The 22,427-nt window shown below is 46.7% G+C and overlaps 1 protein-coding gene across 3 annotated transcripts in view; it reads right to left on the bottom strand.

Moving 5' to 3' along the window:
- Window positions 1-22,427, bottom strand: part of SNX7 (sorting nexin 7) — a 202,003-nt gene that overhangs the window by 45,412 nt on the left and 134,164 nt on the right. For all 3 annotated transcript variants that reach the window (XM_078644235.1, XM_078644226.1, XM_078644244.1), the window contains exon 8: window positions 5,321-5,473. In XM_078644235.1, the coding sequence (XP_078500361.1) occupies window positions 5,321-5,473 (153 nt within the window). The remainder of the gene's footprint in view (window positions 1-5,320; window positions 5,474-22,427) is intronic.

Here is a 22,427-nt window from a genome sequence, read left to right as displayed (position 1 = left end):
CAGTTTTTAATTATTTTATGCTAATTTCTCTTGTTCAAGTGCTCTAATAATATTCTTCTCTCTTCCTTTTCCATTTCGTTCACCTTCCAAGCTACCTGCTCTAGTCTCTCCCTTTGCTTGTCTTCCTTATTTTTACACTTTAACTTTGAGCTTCTCCATTCTATAAGTCCAAGCATTGTATTGCTCCATAATCCAGCATGTCTTGAGACCTAGCTCAACACTGCAAAATTTTCCCTACTTCATCAAAGTCAGACATGCACTGGAAGGTGCTTTGATCAGAGGGGATTCATCCCTAAAGATCAGGAGAAGTTTCCTAGGCACATTCTGCATTGGAGATTACACATCTAGTAACTATTTGGAGGGCAGATCAATCCTACAGTTCCTATGCATCCGTATCTTTACGTCAGTAGTGTTTAAGTTCAGGGCTACTGTTCAAAGGAAGTGTAGAAGTTCTACAAGATTTCAATAAACTTCCTTTGAAACCTCTCCTGACCATGACATGAATTTTTAGCATCCCAATCTCCAAAATGTGCAACACAGTTCCTGCCTATAGCCTGGCAAGCAGTCAGTCAGTCAAAGGGGAAGTACGGGCCATGTTCAGTGCTGGACAAAGAGGACGAGAGTCAGAGTAGTACATTACCCCGAAGGAGAAACAGTCTTTACAAAGAGGTTTTTGCCTTGTTGTGCCTTTACCACACATTATTTAGCACACATACCCGGAATATGCATTTACAACGCATGCCAATACCAAACATTTAAGGTAAGTTGGCGGGGTCTACAACCACAAATACATTATTTTTAAATCTAAAAACAATGCGTGGTATTGGCATACATTGTAAATGTATATTTGTGGTAAAAACATGCATGCAAAAAAATGTGTGACAAAGGCATACAATGCATTTACGTGCGTTGTACTGTCATACAACCACCCAAAGGACTACAACTGGGAGACTAAAGGTGGTTCCTTTTCCCCATTCACTAGAATATCAGTGAAGGCCACAAAGTATTTAACAGGACCTCTAATTATCGAACTGCCAGATGCAGTTAGAATTTCTCAGCACTAGGGGAGCACACAGATACAGGGTAGGGGCTCCAAAAAGCTAACGAAAGCTGTAGACAAAAGGTTGGGATTCAGGGGGTGACTCTTTGGGGTTTGATTGTGGGATTTCTGAGTGCAGCCTCCCCTAGTTAACCCGAAGACGTTCTCTAACCAGGGGATAGAACCGATGTCAACTTCAAGGTTCCTGCTGACAACTAATGACTCCTGCAGGTTTTTCAGTGGTATAGGTGGGGGGCAGAAACAAAGTAGTCTTAGCAACCCTTATGTAGGTGACAACTCTTTCCTTGGGCCAGAATAGCTGTAGGTAGATGCTGTAAGCTTTTCCACCTGTACAGAGGCTGGCAACCTCATGTTGTCACAACAATTCACATGGGTATCAAACTGCTGGGTTAAAGAAGAACACCTTCTTCCAGGCAGGCAGGACTCTGTAGGGAGATTTGCTATTGTTTCGTCCCAGATTTCTTTTCCACTCTTCTTGAGCAAGACTCCTAATGGGCTCCTGGATTCCAGTTTACCTCGCTGTCTCTTTCTCTGCCCAGATTCTCGCAGGTCACCTTCACATGCCGGACTCTGCAGGGTGAACCCGCAGTGACTGGAAGGTATCGCTCCTCACGCATCCAATTTAACAGAGGAGTGCTTACTTTTCCAGCCCTTGACAATCAGGCAAGAATAGAGCGAAGATCATACAGTGCTCTGGTATGGAACAGCGTTAGAGCGAATAGGCCCCTGCAACCCCCTCCACAGGACATAGAATACTGCTACAGCCTTATCTCAGGGGGAAGGAATGCACAAAGCGTGAATCCCCAGGTCACCAGAGACCTGACAAATCAATCCACCATTTTAGGATACCTCATGTCTGGAATCCAAAATGATTGGCACACTGCACTCCTAAAGCAGTGGACACAGACCAGACACTCGATTGTTGAAAGGCACAAAGTGTACAAACAGTTTAAAAACATATCTTAATCATATGTACATGAAAGACCCGGTTAAGGGAGATGAACAGTACTCACTTTAGGAAGCAGAAAAAAGCCAGTCTCTGTACTAAATACCACACTGTCTCCACAACTAGTTGCACAGAGCTCGGTTAGGAAGGAAAGTAATCTCTCCCTTAAAGAGGGGTGCATCCTTAGAGCTCAGATTACTGTTCAGGGGTCTCAGTTCATTACACAGGAATACCCATCACTGACCTTCATTGATACTGGGCTCACTGGAAACAGTTCAGGGGAAATGAAAGTAGGGCATTCGGCTTATAGGCCTTCCCTGGCCAAAAAGGGGATTTTCAGTCGCATCAGATGTCAATGAGTGCTGAAGCTGAAAGCAAAATATCTGCCGAGCTGGATTCAATTTTGTTTTGAAAAAATACGAGAGGATTCGGAGGACTGAATGGGAACGTGTGGCACTGACACTGGGGCAGTTATACTGTGTAGCAATTAATGGTGGGTGAAACATTTTGCTGAAATAAAAAATACAAACAATACGCTTGTAGAAAAAAGTTAGTCTTTTTCTGTGAATGTTATTCTTATGTAAGGAAGTTTATGAACTTTGAACAATCTCACATACTTCAGGAGCTTTTGCCTCTCACCATCACCACACAAACCAACAAAATAACTCAAAAACCGAACAAACACAGACTTTACAAAGTTGTTCGTGTATGTGAAAAACTGTGACAAAAAGATGTGTTTGGCACATAATGAGTTATGAGAAAAATAAAAAATCAAGGATTGGCCAAGCGAATTGGTTTGGGTTTAATGTTCTAGGTGTCAGGGTAACCTGGAAGCCAGCAGGGAGTGGACCGAGGGAAAACGTTGTAAGGTAGTATGTCCTGTAGTCAATGCAGTGGAGGTGCAAGGATATAACCAAACAGCAGTGAGAGTTCTGAGCCAAGTCGTGACTAACAACAGGCTTCTCGAAAAAAAGTAAATGGTCGAAAAGGCAGAGTTAAAGCCCACTCTTTGCATACTGGTGTCAACAGTTAGTAAACCCGGCATTAAAAATAGGCCAGGATTAATAGCAATTTTTTTGTCCATACTTTACAGCAGTCAGTAGTAAAACATACAAGAAACAAAGAGAGAGTCAAAAGGTACTTGAAAAAAACACTATATATTCCAGTACAAATTGATAATGACAGCAATTATGATAAAAAGACATCATATCCTTGCGTTTGCTTTGTTCGCCCTAGTTAGCAGGGTATGCCCAGATGTGGGTCCCTTGCTCACTTTGCCATTGGATTCAAGCTAGCCTGGCTGATATGGGGTGTTACCCCAAAACCGGTCCCAGGATGCTTGTTTCTGGTTCAGGGAAGACCTGGCTTCGCAGTTCGGGCTGGACTGTTCCCATGAGGCACAGGGTCAAGACTAATTTGCATAGAGCTGGGTCTGAACTGAGGTTGCGAAGTGAGCAAAAGAAAGATGATGGATTTAACCCAGATCTGTGACTGGGGGTGAGTGTCTGAAAGATTTCAGCGCTGAGTCCATCATCTCCTTTTGTTAGCAAAAAACGGTATTAGCCATAATAACGTGAATTCGTTAGGTATAGGTTTGCTGCAATACGTTTTATGTTTACACACATTCAACTTTATGCTGCTTTTACTTGACGGTGCTCATTGTATCTAACTTGTAAGGATGAAAGGCTGTCACACTGCTGGGATCTGAAAAAGGCTCAGTGTTTATTTATCTAACTGGGATACACTTCTTTAGCTGCAGACAGAAATGTCATCAAGGCGGCAAAAACAGTAACTGAAGGGGAAAGTACTAAGTAAATAATGGGTAATGAGTTAATAATAGGCAAACATTCATAAATGGCAAATGGATACCAGACGCGGAAAACAATAGCTTCCACATGACTCAGAAACAGTGCCCTGTATGACAGCATCCAGGGCAGGAGGGGTGTATAACCCAACCTGGGCTAAAGTATCGCTATTCTATACATTCAATCTCTCCAGGAGTATTATAGAGCACGGTACACAAAATAACATATTTGAAATAAATGTGGAAGTGCTAATTTTGTTTCACTCCGGAAATGTAAATCACAAATCGTCTTTTAAAGAAAATGTCATCATTAGGTAGTATTCAGTTGTTTTAATTTATCTGATAGCATGAGTCAGCCGGCACCTTTAACACATAGCCGTTTAGGAACGTTTTGCTTTGTGCGACAGGTTCCATCGTACAAGAATATTAAATTGCATAAAATGCTGGCATTACATTTAAAACCGCGTGTCATAGCAAACTAAAGACACAGTGCTTAAGCATTTTATCAGAGCGCAAGCTATTTCTACCCTTTTATCTTTGATGTGTTGTTTACTTTATTAAAGAGGTCAACAACAAATAGCAACTGACAAAAATAAATAACATGGCTGTGCTGTCAAATGCTTTATCTTTAAATAGGAACATTTTCATTTAACACAAAGCGTCCAAGGAACCATTTCTTTTTGTGCGTTCTACGACCGTCATCTTGTGGCTTGTTTTGTTATTACAATCATACATGCTATTTTATGGTAAAATCGTGCCTACTACTCTAGTTTACTTTTATGAAGCAAACGTGTTTTAATACAGGGCGCAGGGACCCCGAAATGACAACACGAGAAACATGTTGTGGTCTTAAAAGACAAAAGTATAACTATTTAATTTCCTGTTTAATTTGTGCTCGTCTTCATTAGTTTTAAATACGGTCAAGAATGTTCACAAGTTCATGGACCCTGCCTCATATGTAATGAATGAAGGCGAAGCAGTGGTACTCAGCGCAATGCCATTACCTTAAAGTAATGTAAGCATTAGTCACTAACCTATCATGAGACCACAAACTTAACCACAGCAACTGCATCAACTTCTCTGAACGGCAATATGACCCTCAAGAGCACAGCCATAACTTTTGTACCATTTCAAGTATCACACGAACACTGCCTCTTTCAGAAGAAAAAGATCACACATACTTGAAAATACAGTTTCACATTCACCTTAAGGAAGGCACAATACTAAACAATAAATATTGCAGTCACTACACAATTACGCAAGGAGGCAGATCCAAGGATCTATATCTTTTAGAGAAGGTAATCTTAACTTTCTGCACAGTGTTTTTGTGTTCAATATGTTTTCTCTTGTTTTGTGCTGTTTGTGTGCAACAGGATAGGTCTCCTAATATATCGAACACAAAAAAACATCATTACACTGATTAAAAATGGGAGTTCTGCCACAAGTGTTCTTCAAGAAAAGTATCTTTAGTAAATTGAAAGGTGGGTCTGCCATGAAATTTCGCTCTTACCTCTTCATAATAGTTAACATTATTCTGCGCCATTGTGGTGAAGGCAGATTTCATGTCATTCTGCATGTTCTGTTTCCACCTGTCCCAGTCTGCTTTCAGCGCATTATTGGCACACTCCACTTTGTCTTCCAGCTTCCCGATTTCTTCTTTTAGCTAAATACAATGGAACACTCATATAAAGTTCAAAGCTGCCTTTGGCAGAGCAAGAGAGTAGTGCAAGGCACATTCATATACTAGTGATGCAAGTGAGTAGACAGAAAATTAAAATACACCCCACCTTCAACCACACTTCTAAGAAACCTAGTGAGCGAAGCAAGTGTGCATTTTTAGTAAAATTAGTTTTTCTTATGTTCTGAAAGGACTATAATAAAATAAAGTACTGCTAATGTGCTGAGTCTGACCAACCCCATGTGTTTTGAGTGGATTCCATACTTTGTTCCTTTTACCACTCTCTAACTTACTCTCTTTCTTCCCCTGTTTAGCTTTTTTGCACCTCCTTGCTTTTTCTTTACTTCATTTGTTTCTCCCACATTCTCTGTATTTACTTCTCCCTCCTTCCCATGTTTCATTGTTTCTCTTTTCTTTTTCTCCATTGTTATATTTCGCTCATTTGCCATCATTCAACCATCACCTCTTTGTCTGCCATGGCTTTACTGTGAACTGTTATTTATGAGCCTCTGTCTGCAGACCTACAAACACACAGCTGGCTTGTTTTCAGATTGAGTATGTATAACGTTTCTGTGGTGTCAGTCCACATATGAGTGACATTCAACAGCCAGAAGTGTGAAACTTGAGGGTGACACTTTCTCATAAGTAAAACTAAGAAATGAAGTGTACTTCCACAGACTTGCGTTACTCCAAATTTAATGCCACTTAGAGCCAAGCATGGTAACTCTGCACGGCATATTAAATCTCACTAGAGGGCTTGCGTTGCCCTTGCATCACCTTGCGTGGCACAAGAGCAACACAAGCCATTAGTAAATCTGGCCTTAAATATCTGAACATTTTATGCCAGTCTAGCAAATACAGTATGTAATAACAGTTTAAAACGATGTGTAAATTCACAGTGGCTTCAGAGGAAGGCTGGGAACTTCGAAGCACCAACCAGGACTCAATTCTGTTTCTGTCTGGTTACACACAAAACATATGCATATGGTTTAGTCTCCCCCTGGCGACCACTGTGTATTGTGTGCTACTTACCTGTTTTCTTGCAAAGTATTGTGTGCATTTCTTATATCTCCGGGTAGCAGATATTTGTATGTGTTAGTGGGTGTCTTATAGTAAATACATATTTTTATAAATCCACTGTGTGGGTCTTTTTCACTTAATCTATACATATAAGACTATTTTGTGGTAAAACAAGCTGCTTTACACTCCTTCTGTTGGCTGCTTTCCACAACTACCACATAGAGAGCTTTTGAAGTTTGTCTAAGACCACTAAAATCACCATAAAGGTTGTTTGGATTAGTGCATGGTTGGCAGGGATTTTTAACCCGTTCGCTGCAGCGCACATTTCCCCACTGTGCGGGCGGATTGTACAGATGCAGAAATCGGACGTCCCCCACCCGTCCGACGCACACGCCCACCGAGAAGTCAGATGGCCGGGGGCCAACCGACACATGGAAAGCATTAAAATGTGTGAAAAAAATACAGCCTGAGATGTTTGCAATTTCTAACCAGAACAAAAGTTGGATCTCAGGATGACTTACACGGCTGGAACGGAGGGGGCGTGGGGTGGGGTGGGGTGGGGCCGCATTTGCTTGAATATGTGAGAAGGCACACAACATGACCCCTCACATATTCTCTTTATGTACCTTTCATGCTCCTCCACTGTGTAATTGCATCTTTTTAAAGAGGCCCCATGTGACAAATATACAAGTTTATGGAAAATCAAGGTCTCTATATTGAAAATACCTTGCGTATAATTAGGTGTTCGCTTGGGATTAATGGCCATAATGTAGTGTTGACCCCTGCTTTATCATTGCAACAATAGAGAACTATCAATTGATCCTGGCCTATTGCAGGCTATTGTCCAATGGGCTCGGGACAATTGATTTACAACTGCTCAAATATAAAAATGTTAGTCTGTATCATGTCGAGCAATATTTAGACTGCTTTGACAATATAGGGAAAGTATGTTCTAGGTTCTGCACTATGATTGTTGTCATGTATTTTATCAATAGTGTAATTAATAAAAAGCTCAGGCTTTTTTGTTTTATTAATACTGCTAGAGAAAAAGCCTTTTTTGATTTATGTTATGTTGATTATGTGTATATTTTGTATTTCTCTAGATGACAATTGTGGCTCCTGAAGAAGGCGTTTTTTGCAACGCCGAAACGCGCGTCGAACTATAATCATTGCCACTTATTTTCTATTCTTATTTTTAATTTTTGTCAACTTATATGTATTGAAGCATAGCGAAATTGTCGAATTGGTCTTCTGCTTTTTAAATGTATGTATATGTCAGTATGACAGCTGTTGTCTACTTTTTAATATGATTGTTATTAAATGAATCAGTTTCACTTTTAAACAAAATTATTTCTTGTGCTGGTTTCCTTTGAATGTACTTTTCCCTGTGACCTATAGTTGTCTATTGTGACCTATAGTTTTGTATTTATTTTGAGTTGCGATTCACACACAGTTTTTTTCCCTGCCCTAGGAACTATCTATTTCAATAGCAGGGGGCCCTTGATATTTACAGTGTATTGCATTTTTTTTAAACATATTTTATTTTGTCAAGTTGCACAAATATTGCAGGGCTCTGCACTTCAGAGACAACTGCACATTCCAGCTATACAGTTATGATGACTTTGACTTACCCACCCCCCTGATCGCACCAGATCCACATAGTCCTGTCCACCACATAGAAAAACAGTGGGAAGGGTAAGCCCCTCTGGGCCCCCGTAGCATGCCCCACAGGCTAAAGGTTAGCATATGTATTATCCCAACAAATGTACCTCTGTCACCGGTGGCGGGTCCAACACCAGTCCCCGATAATCTGCCCACCGTTTCCAAATCTTGCAGTGTTTGCGTGGGCACCCCCTAGCAACAAAAATATGTTGTTCTAACTCCATGCAGAAGTCAAGCCTATTCTTCCATGCGGCCACCGATGGGGCCCTTGGCCCCTTCCATGCCTTGGCAATATCTCTCTTAGCCAGTGTAAAGCCCAATTGCATGAGGAGTCGCCTATATATGTTACCGCTTATCCCCTCCATAACATGAAGTAAGGCCAGCTGTGGCGCATGGGGGAGCTCCCACCTCAGAACCTCCGAAAGGCAGGAATATACCCCCATCCAAAAGTGATCCAGAGAAGGCCAGCTCCAAACAGTGTGTGGGAATGTACCCTTCTCTTGGCTACAGCGAAGGCACACCGGGGAGGCGATTGGCCCCGCCCTCCACAAGTGCACTCGGGTAAAATAGACCCTGTGGAAATACTTGAACTGAACCAGTCGAAGTTGCATCACTATGGCTGCCCCTTGCAGGGCTGCTAAGGCCTCAGTCCAGTCCTCCTCCTCCTCCTGCGTACCCACATCCTCATCCCAAGCCCTCTGAACCCTCTGGATCGTGTGGGAGCAATGAGTGATTCTTTCAGCAGGTCTTGAAAAGATTTGAGTGTCCAGCCCCTCATAACATCACCAAGGACCGAGATACCTATCGCATCCCAACCCCGGCAACCCTGTAAGGCCGCCAGCTGAGGCAAGTGCCCGTTGCCCCAGAGGGGAGTTTCCCGAGTCAGGGTGTTCCACCACCCTATGCGGCACAGAGCCTGCCTCCAGATCAGAAACACCACCCGCATAGCCGGCAGCAGCGACCCCCGCAGCGGTGCTGAATATAATATTCTATGCAGGCATTGGTGTCCCATGAGCTGTCGCTCAACCGCCGGGTCTCCCCTGTCACAGTACCACCACTCGTTAAGGACCAGCAAGTGTGAGGCTTGATAACACGAAAGAACATCAGAGGACACCAGCCCCCCGCGGTGGATAGGAAGCATGTGCACAGGGCCACCCACACCTCCCCCGCTCCCCACAGGAAATGTCCCAGTGCCATATTCAACTGTTTGAACCATCTGGGTGGGATCTGATGTGGATGGTTCTGTAGTTGGTAGAGAAGTCGGGGAAGCACCACCATCTTAAAAATAGCTGATCTGCCATATAAAGACAGAGGCATACGGGACCAGGACTTGAGATCTTCACGAGTCCGTTCCCACACTGGGACCAGGTTGCGTTCCCAGGAAACTGCAGGTATATCCGATAAAAACATGCCCAGTTATTTCAGCCCCCCGCCGCCAGCTGAACCGAGGACGCCCACTCTCCTACCCCCGTCCGACCCCCTAGAACACATAGTGTTGACTTACGGGGGTTCATATAGAGTCCCGAAGTTTCCCCCAAAATTTGCATAATGCGCAGTAGCGCCGGCCCCGTCCTGTCTATAGCTGTGAGAAAGAAGAGAACCTCGTCCGCATATAATGCAATCCTATCAGATAGACCCGGCGCCCATTCAAATCCCCGGATCTGAGCGTAGATGCGCACCCAAGCAACCAAATCAATCAATCAATCAATCACAGCATTTGTAAAGCGCGCTACTCACCCGGGAGGGTCTCAAGGCACTGGGGGAGAGGGGTATGTTACTGCTCGAACAGCCAGGTCTTGAGCTGCTTCCTGAAGGAGAGATGGTCTTGGGTTCGCCGAAGGTGGGTGGGGAGGGAGTTCCAAGTCTTGGCTGCCAGGTAGGAGAAGGATCTTCCTCCGGCGGTGGCTCTGCGGATGCGTGGTACGGTGGCGAGGGCGTGGCTGGTCGATCGTAGCTGGCGGGTGGGCGTGTAGAAGGTCATGTGGTCGTTGAGGTACTTGGGGCCCAGGTCCTGGAGAGCCTTGTGTGCGTGGGTGAGGAGTCTGAACGTGATTCTCTTGCTGACGGGGAGCCAGTGCAGGTCTCTCAGGTGTCCGGTGATGTGGCTGTGTCGAGGGATGTCCAGGATGAGTCGTGCGGAGGCGTTCTGGATGCGTTGGAGTCTTTTTTGAAGTTTGGCTGTGGTTCCGGCGTGTTCCCGTAGTCTAGTCGGCTGGTGACGAGTGCCTGGGTGACGGTCTTCCTGGTTTCAGTGGGGATCCATCTGAAGATCTTGCGGAGCATGCGCAGGGTGTTGAAGCATGAGGATGAGATGGCGTTGACTTGTCTGGTCATCGACAGGGAGGAGTCCAGGATGAAGCCCAGGTTTCGTGCGTGGTCCGTTGGTTTGGGAGCGGTGCCCAGGGGGCCACCAGGAGTCGTCCCAGGCGGAGGGTGATGATCCCAGGATGAGGACTTCCGTCTTGTCTGAGTTCATTTTAAGGCAGCTGTTCCTCATCCAGTCGGTGACGTCTTTCATCCCTTCATGTAGGTTGGCTCTGGCGGTGGTGGGGTCGTTGGTGAGGGAGAGGATCAGCTGGGTGTCGTCGGCGTAGGAGATGATGTTGAGGTTGTGTTGGCGTGCGATGGCTGCGAGGGGGCTCATGTAGACGTTGAAGAGGGTTGGACTGAGTGAAGATCCTTGTGGTACGCCGCAGATGACTTCGGTGGCCTCGGATCTGAACGGAGGGAGGCGGACTCTCTGGGTTCTTCCGGCGAGGAACGAGATGATCCACTCCAGTGCTTTCTCTCGGATTCCGATGTTGCTGAGGCGCTTCACTAGGGTGCGGTGGCAGACAGTGTCGAACGCCGCTGAGAGGTCCAGGAGGATGAGGGCCGCTGTTTCCCCGTTGTCGATCAGGGTTCTGATGTCGTCGGTGGCAGCGATTAGGGCGGTCTCGGTGATGTGGTTGGCCCGGAACCCGGACTGCGAGGGGTCGAGGGATCCGTTCGTCTCGAGGAAGGCGGCAAGCTGTCTGTTGACGGTCTTCTCGATGACTTTGGCCGGAAAAGGAAGGAGTGAGATGGGACGGTAGTTTTTGAGGTCGGTGGGTCCGCCGTTGGTTTCTTCAGGAGGGCAGTCAGCTCGGCGTGCTTCCAGCTCTCCGGGAAGGTGGCGGTGTGGAAGGAGGAGTTGATGATGTCTCGGAGATGGGGTGCGATGATGGCGTCAGCTTTGTTGAAGACGTGGTGTGAGCATGGGTCGGATCCAGAGTGGATGGAGTTCATCGTGCGGGTGGTGTCTTCGGTGCTGATCGGGGTCCAGTTGCAGAGGGTGGTGGTGGCGGGCGTTGGTTCGGTGGTAGGGTGCGTGGTCTGTGCTTTGAATGTGTTATGTATGTCGGCGATCTTGCGGTGGAAGAACGAGGCGAGTGAGTTGCAGAGGTCTTGCGAGGGAGTGATGTCGTTGTTTCCGGCGCTGGGGTTGGAGAACTCTTTGGCGATGCTGAAGAGTTCCTTGCTGTCGTGGGCGTTGTTGTCCAGTCATTCTTTGAGTGCCGTCTTCTTGGTGGTGCGGATCAGCTGATGGTGTTTGCGGGTGGCGTGCTTGAGGGCGGTCCTGTTGTCTGTGGTCTGGTCGAGCCGCCAGGCTTTCTCGAGGGTGCGGCAGTTCTTCTTGGATTCCTTGAGTTCGTCGGTGAACCAGGGGGTTTTCTTGCTGCCGGGTCTGCTGGGAGGGTTCTTTAGTGGTGCGAGATCATCGGCGCAGGCGGTCAGCCACTTGGTGAGGTTGCTGGCTGCTTCGTTGGGGTCCGTTGTGCTGGTGGGAGTGTTCTGGTTGAGGGAGGCGGTGAGCTGCTCGGCGGTGATCTTGCTCCAGCTTCGGCGGGGAACCTGTTGCGGGTGGTGGTGGGTCGTAGTTCTTCTGAAGCTGAAGTGGACGCAGCTGTGGTCTGTCCAGTGTAGTCCGGTGAAGTGGCTGAAGGAGATGTGCTTGCTGGAGGAGAAGACGGGGTCAAGCGTGTGGCCGGCGTAGTGGGTGGGGGTGTTCACCAGTTGCTTGAGTCCGAGGTTGGCGAGGTTGTCCAGCAGGGCGGTGGTGTTTCTGTCGATGTTGTTCTCCAGCTGGAAGTTGAGGTCCCCAAGGAGGATGTAGTCGGCGGAGGGAAGGGCGTGCGGGCTGATGAAGTCTGCGATGTCTTCGCTGAATTGTGTGCGTTGTCCCGGTGGTCGGTAGATGAGGGTGCCTCGGAGGGTTGTCTTGGGGTCAGTGTGTATCTGGAAGTGCAGGTGTTCGGCGGCGGTGAAGGTTTCGTCGGAGTTAGTCGAGATGCGGATGGTGTTCTTGTGTACGATGGCGATGCCTCCTCTCATCTGGTTGACGTGGTCCTTCCGGGTGATCTTGTATCCGTCCGGGATGGCTATGGCGATGTCGGGCGCTGAGGAGGCGTTCGTCCAGGTTTCGGTGAGGAAGGCGACCTCCGGTGCTGTTGCGTCAAGCAGGTCCCAGAGTTCCACGGCGTGCCTGTGGACGGAGCAGGTGTTGAGCAGGATGCACTTCAGGTGGATGCTGCTGGTGCTCGACTTGGCGGGGGTGGTGCAGGTCCGGTAGCAGGTGAATCGGCAGGCTTGGCAGGCGAAGGGTCCGTGGGTGCGTCTCGGGGTTGCTCAGTAGCAGGCAGGGTTCCGGCCGGCATTGAGTGTGTTGAGAGTGGCGGCGTCGTAGGTCTGTCGGGTAGTCTTGCATTGGCGGCGGGGCCAGGGGTCCTGGCGCTGGGCGCGGTCCAGGCGCGGACGGGCGCAGACGGGCTTGCATTTGGCGTGCCTTCGGCGCACAATCGGCGCGCCCGCTGCGCGTGGACGCTGCGCGCACGCGCGGACTCTGCCTTAAATGGAGAGTGGGGGGGCGGAGCGAGGGAGGAGCAGCTGGGAGGCGGGAGCGGGGCGGCGAATGGGGAACGGGGCAGCAGCGGCGGGGGTCTGGAAGGCGGGAAAGAGCGTGGAGGAGGCGGCGAGGGGGAAGACCTGAGGGCGGGGTCCCTGGAGGCAATCAGCGGCGTTAGCAAGCAGGAGCAGCGGTGGAGGCCAGCACACGGGGGCCGTGCGGTAGGTGGAGTGACCTGGAAGGGTCACAGCTCACCACCGTGCGGTCCCAGCTATATGTGAACACCTGGGAGGGAGGAGCAGCTGGGAGGCGAATGGGGAACGGGGCAGAGGAAGGGGGCGGGCCGCAGGGGAGCAGCGGCGGGGGTCTGGAAGGCGGGAAAGAGCGCGGAGGAGGCGGCGAGGGAGAAGGCCTGAGGGCGGGGTCCCTGGAGGCAATCAGCGGTGGCAGCAAGCAGGAGCAGCGGTGGAGGCCAGCACACGGGGGGCGTGCGGTAGGTGGAGCGACCTGGAAGTGTCAACCAAAGGCTCCATAGCTAGTGCAAATAAATATGGGGACAGGGGGCATCCCTGCCGCATACCCCGCCCGATAGGAAAGGATGATGAGAGTGCCCCCGCCACCCGCACCAATGCCGTTAGGTCTGTGTATAGTAACATTATGTAGGAGAGAAATAGCGGGCCAAAGTGGAGCCTCCGTAGCAGGGAAAAAAGGTACACCCAGCTCAGGGAGTCAAACGCCCTGTCCATATCAGTCAATAACAGTGCAGCTGGTTCCCCCAATTGCCTGATGGCCGCCATTGCCATGTGCGCTCGCCTAATATTGTGTCTGGACACCCTCCGGGGCATAAACCCAGCCTGGTCGGGGTGCACCAGGGTGGAGATGTGGGGCAGGAGACGATTGGCCTACGTATTGGCCAAATCCTTTGCCTCCACATTTAGAAGGGAAATAGAACGATATGAAGCATGTTGCTCCGGGGGCCTGCCCGGTTTGTGGAATCCCACCACCTATGCATGTCTCCAGTCGGGAGGAAGGGAGCCCCGCTCCCGACCCTCTTCAATCACCGGTCAAAAGTGAGGGGCAAATTGTATAAAGAAATGTCTAAAAAATTCACAGGGGAACACGTTGGGTCCCTGCGCTTACCCGGCGTTGGGTTCTCCCAGAGCCGCACCCAACTCCTCATCAGTCAGTGGTAGCTCCAATTGTTCCCACACCTCATCTGAAACGGCTTTGGGCGGTAGGTCATCAATGAATTTATCTACGACTGCGGGCGATAGGCATTCTTTCGGAGCGTGAAGATCCACATAATAGGCGGTGAAGCTTTCTGCCAGACCCGGGAGGTCGATAATCGCTTCTCCCGCCGGGCCCATGACTCCCAGTAGGGCCTGAGAATGGAAGGAACCCTGGAAAAGTCGATGCAGCATCTTGCTGGACTTGTCGCTCCATTGGTAGACCCTGCTACGCGTCGCCAGCCAGGCTTGACGGGCCTCATCCACTAAAAGGGCTGCATAGTTCTGTTGTGTGATTAACAATTGCCGCCTAATTTGGCTTCCCTCTACCTCCCAGCTCCTACGTTCGAGCACCTCTATTCCTGCCTCCCCTCGCAGCTGCTCCTCCCTACACTCCCTAAGCGCTGCTGTGCACCAGGAAATATCTACCCCTCTCAGCGTGGGTTTCAATGCCTCCCATAGTGTCTCAAAGCGATACAAAATGGGATGATGGACGGAGCGTTTGAGCAAATCAAACACTCACCCCCAGTCAACTGATCTGGGTTTAATCCATCATCATTCTTTAGCTCACTCCACCACCCCAGTTCAGCCATATGCAAATCAGTCTGACCTGGTGCCTTGTGGAAACAGTCCAGCCCAAACTACCAAGCCATGTCTTCCCTGGACCGGAAAAAAGCATCCTGGGACGGGGTTCTGGCTACTCAGCTGCCAGCAGCCAGGCCAGCTTGAATCCAGTGTCAAAGTGAGCAAGGGACCCACGTCTGGGCCTACCCTGCCAACTTAGTGTGAACAAAGCGATACCAAAGGGGATGATGGATGGAGTGTTTGAGCAAATCAATCACTCACCCTCAGACAACTGATCTGGGTTTAATCCATCATCATTCTTTAGCTCACTCCACAACCCCAGTTCAGACATGGCCATATGCAAATCAGTCTGACCCTGTGCCTCATGGGAACAGTCCAGCCCGAACTGCCAAGCCATGTCTTCCCTGGACTGGAAATAAGCATCCTAGGACCGGTTTCTGGCTAATCAGTTATCATCAGCCAGGCTAGCTTGAATCCAGTGGGTCCCTTGCTCACTGTGCCCCTGGATTCAAGCTAGCCTGGCTGATTAGCCAGAAACCGGTCCCAGGATGCTTGTTTGCAGACAAGGTAAGACATGGCTTGGTAGCCTCATGGGAACAGTCCAGCACGGACTACCAAGCCATGTATTCCCAGGACCGGAATCAAGCATCCTAGGACCGGTTTCTGGCTATCAGCTGTCATCAGCCAGGATAGCTTGATTCCAGTGGCCTGGAGAGCACGGGACTCATGTCTTTTGTACCGCGATGAATATTGATGAGGCAGATCCATTGCGACCCCATTGGGAATCACTCCTGTGTCTGACACATTAGTACATTTCATTTTGCGATTTTAGAATTGAGAGTCACCAAAAAATCATAATTGGATACTCACAAAATGAAATGGTGGTACATGTGGCCCCTTGCCTTTAAAGACAGTCATTTCTGCTGTCAACCATAGTACAATATGCCAACATATCGCCATACTGCGCCTTTTTCATTACACAGGGGAAATACCGCGAGAGAAGCCTCCAAACTCTTCTCTCCAAAGCCGTAAAGAATCATAGAGCTTTTTTGTGAAGTCAGGAAAAAAGAAAAGGCTCAAATGCATCCATCATTCCTCGCCGCACGCACTATAATTCTCCCTTTACATATTTGTAAACAAGCTATACATCACACCCATAACCCGCTTCTTGATTCATTAATTTTGAGCAAACACTCGTGCCTACTTGCAGGACAGGAACGCTTCTCAAAGGTAAGCCAACATTCTAACGAAAACAGGAACAAAATAGTGCAATACTTATAATTAATTTGTTAGCACAACTCGTACAGCCACCCACATTCACCTCAGTTGTAATTAGCGTGCCCCAAAACAGGATTAATGCTTTATTCCAGGTTAGTGTCGTTTATGAAATTCCAGCCTATTCCCCCTTCCTAACCTTCTAAATCCACACCATCGTTTTTGGCTGTAACCCTTGCATTTATCTACAGTAACAGGTTTGTTTCCTATACTGCATACTGCTGCTTCTTATTCATTCTATTGTAAGATTTAATTATTATTATTATTTGGGGCTCAGACTGTGAATTGTACTTTCTGCCTATAGTTGCGTTCGATTACCCGTCATGATCGAGGCTGGATACATGTGTAATGGGGGCCTATAAAACCAATGTCACATAATGAGCATATTCGAGTTCCAATTTCACTAGCTATGGTCTTTGCTCCTGTAATCATATTTTTATTTACTGCCTCACATTTTCCAAACCCCTGCGTTTCAAGGCTAACATTTTACACTTTGCAACACCATTGTTGTTTTATAGGGCAGCGCTTGAGATAATTGCTTTTATTGTGGAGTTTATGCACGAAATTGAATTTCAGTCTTCTGCGGGAAAGTTTATATGCTTTTTGAGCCAACGCATTTTCCACTGCATCATTGGAGAGTTTACAAAACACCATACTGACTTTATGTTTTATATTAGCCACTTTATTTTTAATGGTCCATCTTGAAGTTGCAGCTTTTACTTTCAATGATGTGGCTGGTCACTGAAAGAGCTTACAAAGCACCAGAGCAAATACAACTCTGAACAGATACTATGTCAAGAATCAAAATGGTTATTTGCAGGAGTCTCCTGTGATAAGGAATGTAGGGTTGACATCATCCATCCACACTAAATGGGGGGCCATCCGCACTAAATAGGGGGCCTTAGCCCCAGATCTGGAAAGGAAGTAGCTACTGGGGGGAGGGCGAGAGCGCCAGTTGGCTCCTCGCCCTGTGGCGGGGTCCCGGCCAAGAATAATGTCGGGGACTCCTTTTGCAAACAAAAAATTGGTTCTGTCGGAGAGTGAACAATTTCTTAGTTATACAACATATATTCCAATAACTTTTCAAAAAAGAGAAAGGTTATTATTCATAAATCCCTTTACAGAAATTAATTTTCATCACTTAAAAAATTGGTTGTCCATACAATAGATTTTCAAAACAAAGTGCACAAGTGAATTAATTGTGATCAAGTGATTTGAGTGTATAATACAGTGAAACAATTTTTACAGCGAAAATTAAAAGAAGTCACGGTCCAAAAATGGTATCAATTTCCACAACAGGGACTCCTTTTTGGCGGGGACTGGCTCATCCTGGAACAAGGAGGGCAGTCAATGGGGCTCCGGGCTGGCGGGAGAGGGGGCCGTCCTGCTGGTGGTCCTGGACTCTCCGGCCCTACCCCAGATGCCGGTGCTTGGAAGAAGCAATTTGGGGAAAGCTAGGGCGCAAGGAAAGGCGCAAAGCAGTACCAAGTGGCCGCGTCTAAGGGGTAGATGACGGGTAGTTAACTGGAATGGATTGGAAGCAATGGAGGTGGGTTGTGGCCTGCTGGTACAACCCACATCCAGAGTGGATCTGGAGATCCTGAATTGTAAATACAATTGTAATCTGTGGTGCAAACTAATACTGCACGACCCTATATTTATCAATGTGTGCTGGAATGTTTTAATAAAGTTGGTCTAATGTTGACAATGTATCAACAAATAAAGAGGGCGTTATCTGAGAGAATTAATAAAGACTACGCAGTGAAGACCAGCCACTTTGTATGGTACCTTTTGTGGGGGGGGGGCAAAAGGGGAGCAATGTATGGTGAGACGAATTGCACGTTATATGCCCACTTCCTCGTTAAACCCGTGTCCCTCTTTGCTGAGCGCTGCCAGCACAGGCTTTATGTCTGATGAAGAGTCTGAATGAATTAAAACAACATCTTTCAAGATGTTCTGCTAATGGGTCTAAGTGGTATAGTTATTTTTCTCCAAGGCTCCCGCAACCTCCTTAGAGCCATGAGTGACTTTCCCTTCAAAATCGGACTGATGGTACATAGCAGTAAAATAGCAATGGCCAAGATAAAAAGACCTATGCCATCTTGATTTGATGTGATTTAGGCAGCCCTAAACCAAATCTCTTTGGCTTTAGTGCTGTGAAACGAGGGGGAGTTAGGGGGGGGGAGTGGGCTTGTTTAAGGAAAGCTTAGTCACTAAACCAGGTAAATTGAACAAACAGGGTTAGGGCTATCCATAACAAAACTCCCAATCACCAGTAGACTTCCGTTTATAGTGGGAAATGTTTAAATGTTTGCTTGCCCGAAGATTGAGCCCAAACAACCAAGAAACCAGATTGGCTAGTTAAGAGGAAACACTCTTGGAATGTGAAAAGTGTTGTTCTTACTTGTTTGGTGAGAATATGAATTGGAATATAATTATATACATTAGATGAAATAAGGAGGCAACTATTCAATATTACAATTCTGTAATACTGATAATTCTGTAATCACCGCCTACTGATTTGAGGTCTGTGTTTCTTCCAAGGTCTGGATACTGCGCAGACCAGGACGAACATAATACGCAGAGGTATTTTGAGAACGTAGATTACTTATTTGCGAATCGAGGATCGCCACCATCAAGTCAGGTTCTCCCACTCTCTATTAAAATCAGATGCTGAAAAAACACAACCAATTGTCATTCGTAAGAATAACATTAACACATACAAAGATGCGCTAATTTCATTCTGCCCAACTTGTAATCAGGCGCTTTGTCTTTTGACTGTCTGCTTTTCTTGTTTCGATTAACTTGGAGCCCACAAACACTTCCCTTAGAGTCCGGAGCCTCCTCCCCCAAGGATTAGACTATGATAATTTAGGGAGTTCTTTAGTTTGCCTTTGTGAGTTCTTCTTGGCCAGTGACTTACAGAAACTTTACTATAACACATATGAAGGTTTTATATAAACAAAACACCAGCACACATCATGTATAATAGCTTTTCTCCTCTGTGCAGTCAGCACTACTTTTCTCTCAATTCGCAATCTTGTGGGAACACTCTTTCCCAGTCCAAGAAAGTCACGTAGTGTAGAAAATTCAGATTTTATTTCATTTTAAAACACAATGCTCCACAGCCAGTTGGCTGTGGAGCATTGTTTTAAAATGAAACGTGTGCATAAAGAGATGCAAGAGAAGATTTCTCGATAGTATGGTTTGCAACTTTATCTAAAGAATTCGAGATCCATTACAAATAGGATCGTCACAACACCCACGTGTAAGTAAAAGGAATCAAATGTGAATTATCACTTACCCACCTAGTGGTCATTTTAGTAATATGGCATGGATCCAACCTCTGTTGACCAGCTTTGAATACTATAGCCTTACACCGACAGCCAACCTAACAGTGATGCAATGAAGCAAGAACTGAACATACTTAAACCCTTCCACTATTGACAGATGCTTATCTGGAGTACATTCCAGTGTCTATGTGAACCTCACACATCAGTAGTGCAGTGTGGAGGTAGAGAGAGCCCACTGTACTCTTTCTAGTTCTATCCTGGTCACCTACAATAGAATACCTCCTTTTCCACCATTAAGGCACCTACTGCTAAGATGTCTGAATGTTATTGTGTTTCATACTATATTTTAGGAATATCACAAAGAATGTTAACAAGCATTGGCAAAGCCAATAGGTCTCACTTATATAGCAATGCAGCTGATGTGCACCAAGGCTAAAAGCTAGGGGAAAAAAGTCCTATGACTGCATAGACTGACACAGATCAATGACAGGCGACTGAAGAGGTAAAGATCAGAGACTGCAGCACTGATCAGAGGGGGGAAACTGCGGTGATAATGATCAGAGACAAACACCCAATAATCACGTGTCAGCGCAATCTTGGGTTAAATTCTTTGCAGCACAATTTAATGACCCAAATATAGCCCTAGATCACACAATAGCAACCATCCCACAGAGTCCTCTATATTTACCAGGAGATAGACTTATCTTTCTGGAAACTGATGCCTCCCAAGCCTTGGAGTCAGTTCAGTCGGGAAAAGCCCCCGGCCTCGATGTCATTCCCGCTGATCTTTTTAAGCTAAATCCTGGTTTATGGGTCCCTTATATCACGCAATTGGCTAATTACATAGCCGCAGGCGCAGAGATCCCAAAATCCTGGAAAGGTGCGGAAATCCTGCCAGTATATAAGAAGGGTGATCGCTCCATCCCAAATAATTATCGGCCAATCAGTCTGATCGATGCACTTCAGAAGATTGTGTCTAGGATGATTTTAGTAAGAATCCAGGAATGGATCGACACCAATAACATACTTTCTCCTATGCAGGCAGGATTCAGGTTTGGCATCAGTACTATTGACCAGGTTCTGCGGTTCTCACTTCTTTTCTGGAAAGTGGTCTTGCTGGGTGGCGGCGTAATTTACGCCGCGTTTGTCGACCTTAAGTCGGCTTTTGACTTAGTTCCAAGGAAGAAGCTATGGGAAGCTCTTAGATCAATGGGTCTTCCCTTAGAGCTTTTGAGTTTCGTTCAGCGCTTACACGAGGATAATTTCGCCCAGGTAAGATGGGGCAGCCAGGGCCAGGTAACAGAGTGTTTCCCTGTACAACGTGGGGTGCGACAAGGTTGTGTCTTGGCACCCACCCTGTTCCTCTTGTTTATTAATCAGGTCATCGATTATTTTAACAATATCCAGTCCGATGCACCAATGTTGGGTGGTCGCAAATATCCTATGCTTATATTTGCTGACGACACCCTCCTTCTTTCTAAAACAAGAGGAGGGCTCCAGGTTGCCCTGAATAGATTTTCGGAGTTTTGTAATGCAAACGACCTACAAATTAATGTTGAAAAGACCAAATTTATGGTCTTTTGTAAGAAAACCCCCCCAACCTGTACGGTGTCTCTAAACGGGGTCCAACTTGAGCAGGTCAAAGTTATGACTTATCTTGGTGTGACTCTTGATCAGCATCTTGATTGGAACTCCCAACTGGAGACATCTAAATTAAAATTTAATAGGCTGGCCGGTTGTTTGGTTCTTGAGCAAAAGAACTCGTTTACAAAACGTATCACCCCCGCCCTTAAGATCTATGAGGCAAAAGTCCTTTCCGCAACCCTATATGGAGCCGAAGTCTGGGGTCATAAAGATCTATCAGGTTTGGCTGTGGCACAAAATAGGTTCCTACGGAACCTGGTTGGTCTTCCACAGTCTGCACCTATAAAACCTTTGCTACTAGACCTAGGTTGTAGACCAATTAATGATCTGGCCCAGTATCGTATAGTGTCACTCTGGCGTCGCCTTTGGTCCACTCCCGAGCTTAGTCTCTTTGCCCGGGAACTGGACGAGGTTAAATCACTATGGGGCGCGCAAAAACTACACTGGTTTAGGGAAGTTAGAATCACCCTACATATGATGGGCCTTCCAGAGCTCTGGTTAAATCCAGGGGGGTCCACATTTCCATCCAAACCTGAGTTTAAAGCGCTTTTTTGGGCATGGAAAAAATCTATTTTGGTATCCCAATCCCTGGACACTAATTTAACAGGAATATTTCTGTCGCACAAGGTCACCCCTGCACTAGAGCAGTATTGGGATTTGATACCCAAGGTGTTAGATCGTAAGCTTTATCATCAGTTTCGTACTGGCACCTTGCCAGTCAACTCCTTTACTGCTAAATGGGATTCGAAGTCAGGAAGCAAATGTCCTTGGTGTTTGGACCAGGAAGAAAGCATTGGTCATCTCTTCTTTGGTTGCCCTGTTTATCGTGATCCTAGGAATAAGTGGCTAAAACCCATCTGTGCATCCCTGAATTGTAGTGGTTCTCGTGATGCACTTAGGAAAATGCAAGTAATAAGATCTGAAATAGTGGTGATTTGTGTTGCAAGATTCCTGGGATGGTCTTGGCTGATTCGAATTAAGAAACTGAACGCACCCTTGCATTGATCGTTCCATTTTGTTGTATTTTATGTATACTGTCATGCTTGTGCTTTTTTAGTACAAGGGATTGCTAGTGAATTTTATAGTGTATATGATTGTGTATTGTCTTTTATGAATTTTTATCATTCGAAATAAAGACTAATCGAATCGATCAGAGACTGCAGAGGCAAACCGTGATATGTGACAGCGGGTATAAAGGCATATTTATGGGCTGTTGACACAGGAAGTAGACACAAATATTAGAGCCATACTAAAAAGACAGAGAGCAGCAGAGAATGAGACAGAGATCAAAGCCAGGCGGCTGTAGGCACAAAAATCAGAGGTGGCAGACTGCAGACCAAGAAAGAGATAGGACACAGCAGACACAATTA

The sequence above is a fragment of the Lissotriton helveticus genome, chromosome 1_1 (genome assembly GCF_964261635.1).
Source record: "Lissotriton helveticus chromosome 1_1, aLisHel1.1, whole genome shotgun sequence".
NCBI lineage: Eukaryota > Metazoa > Chordata > Amphibia > Caudata > Salamandridae > Lissotriton > Lissotriton helveticus.
This window is presented reverse-complemented; position numbering and strand designations above follow the sequence as displayed.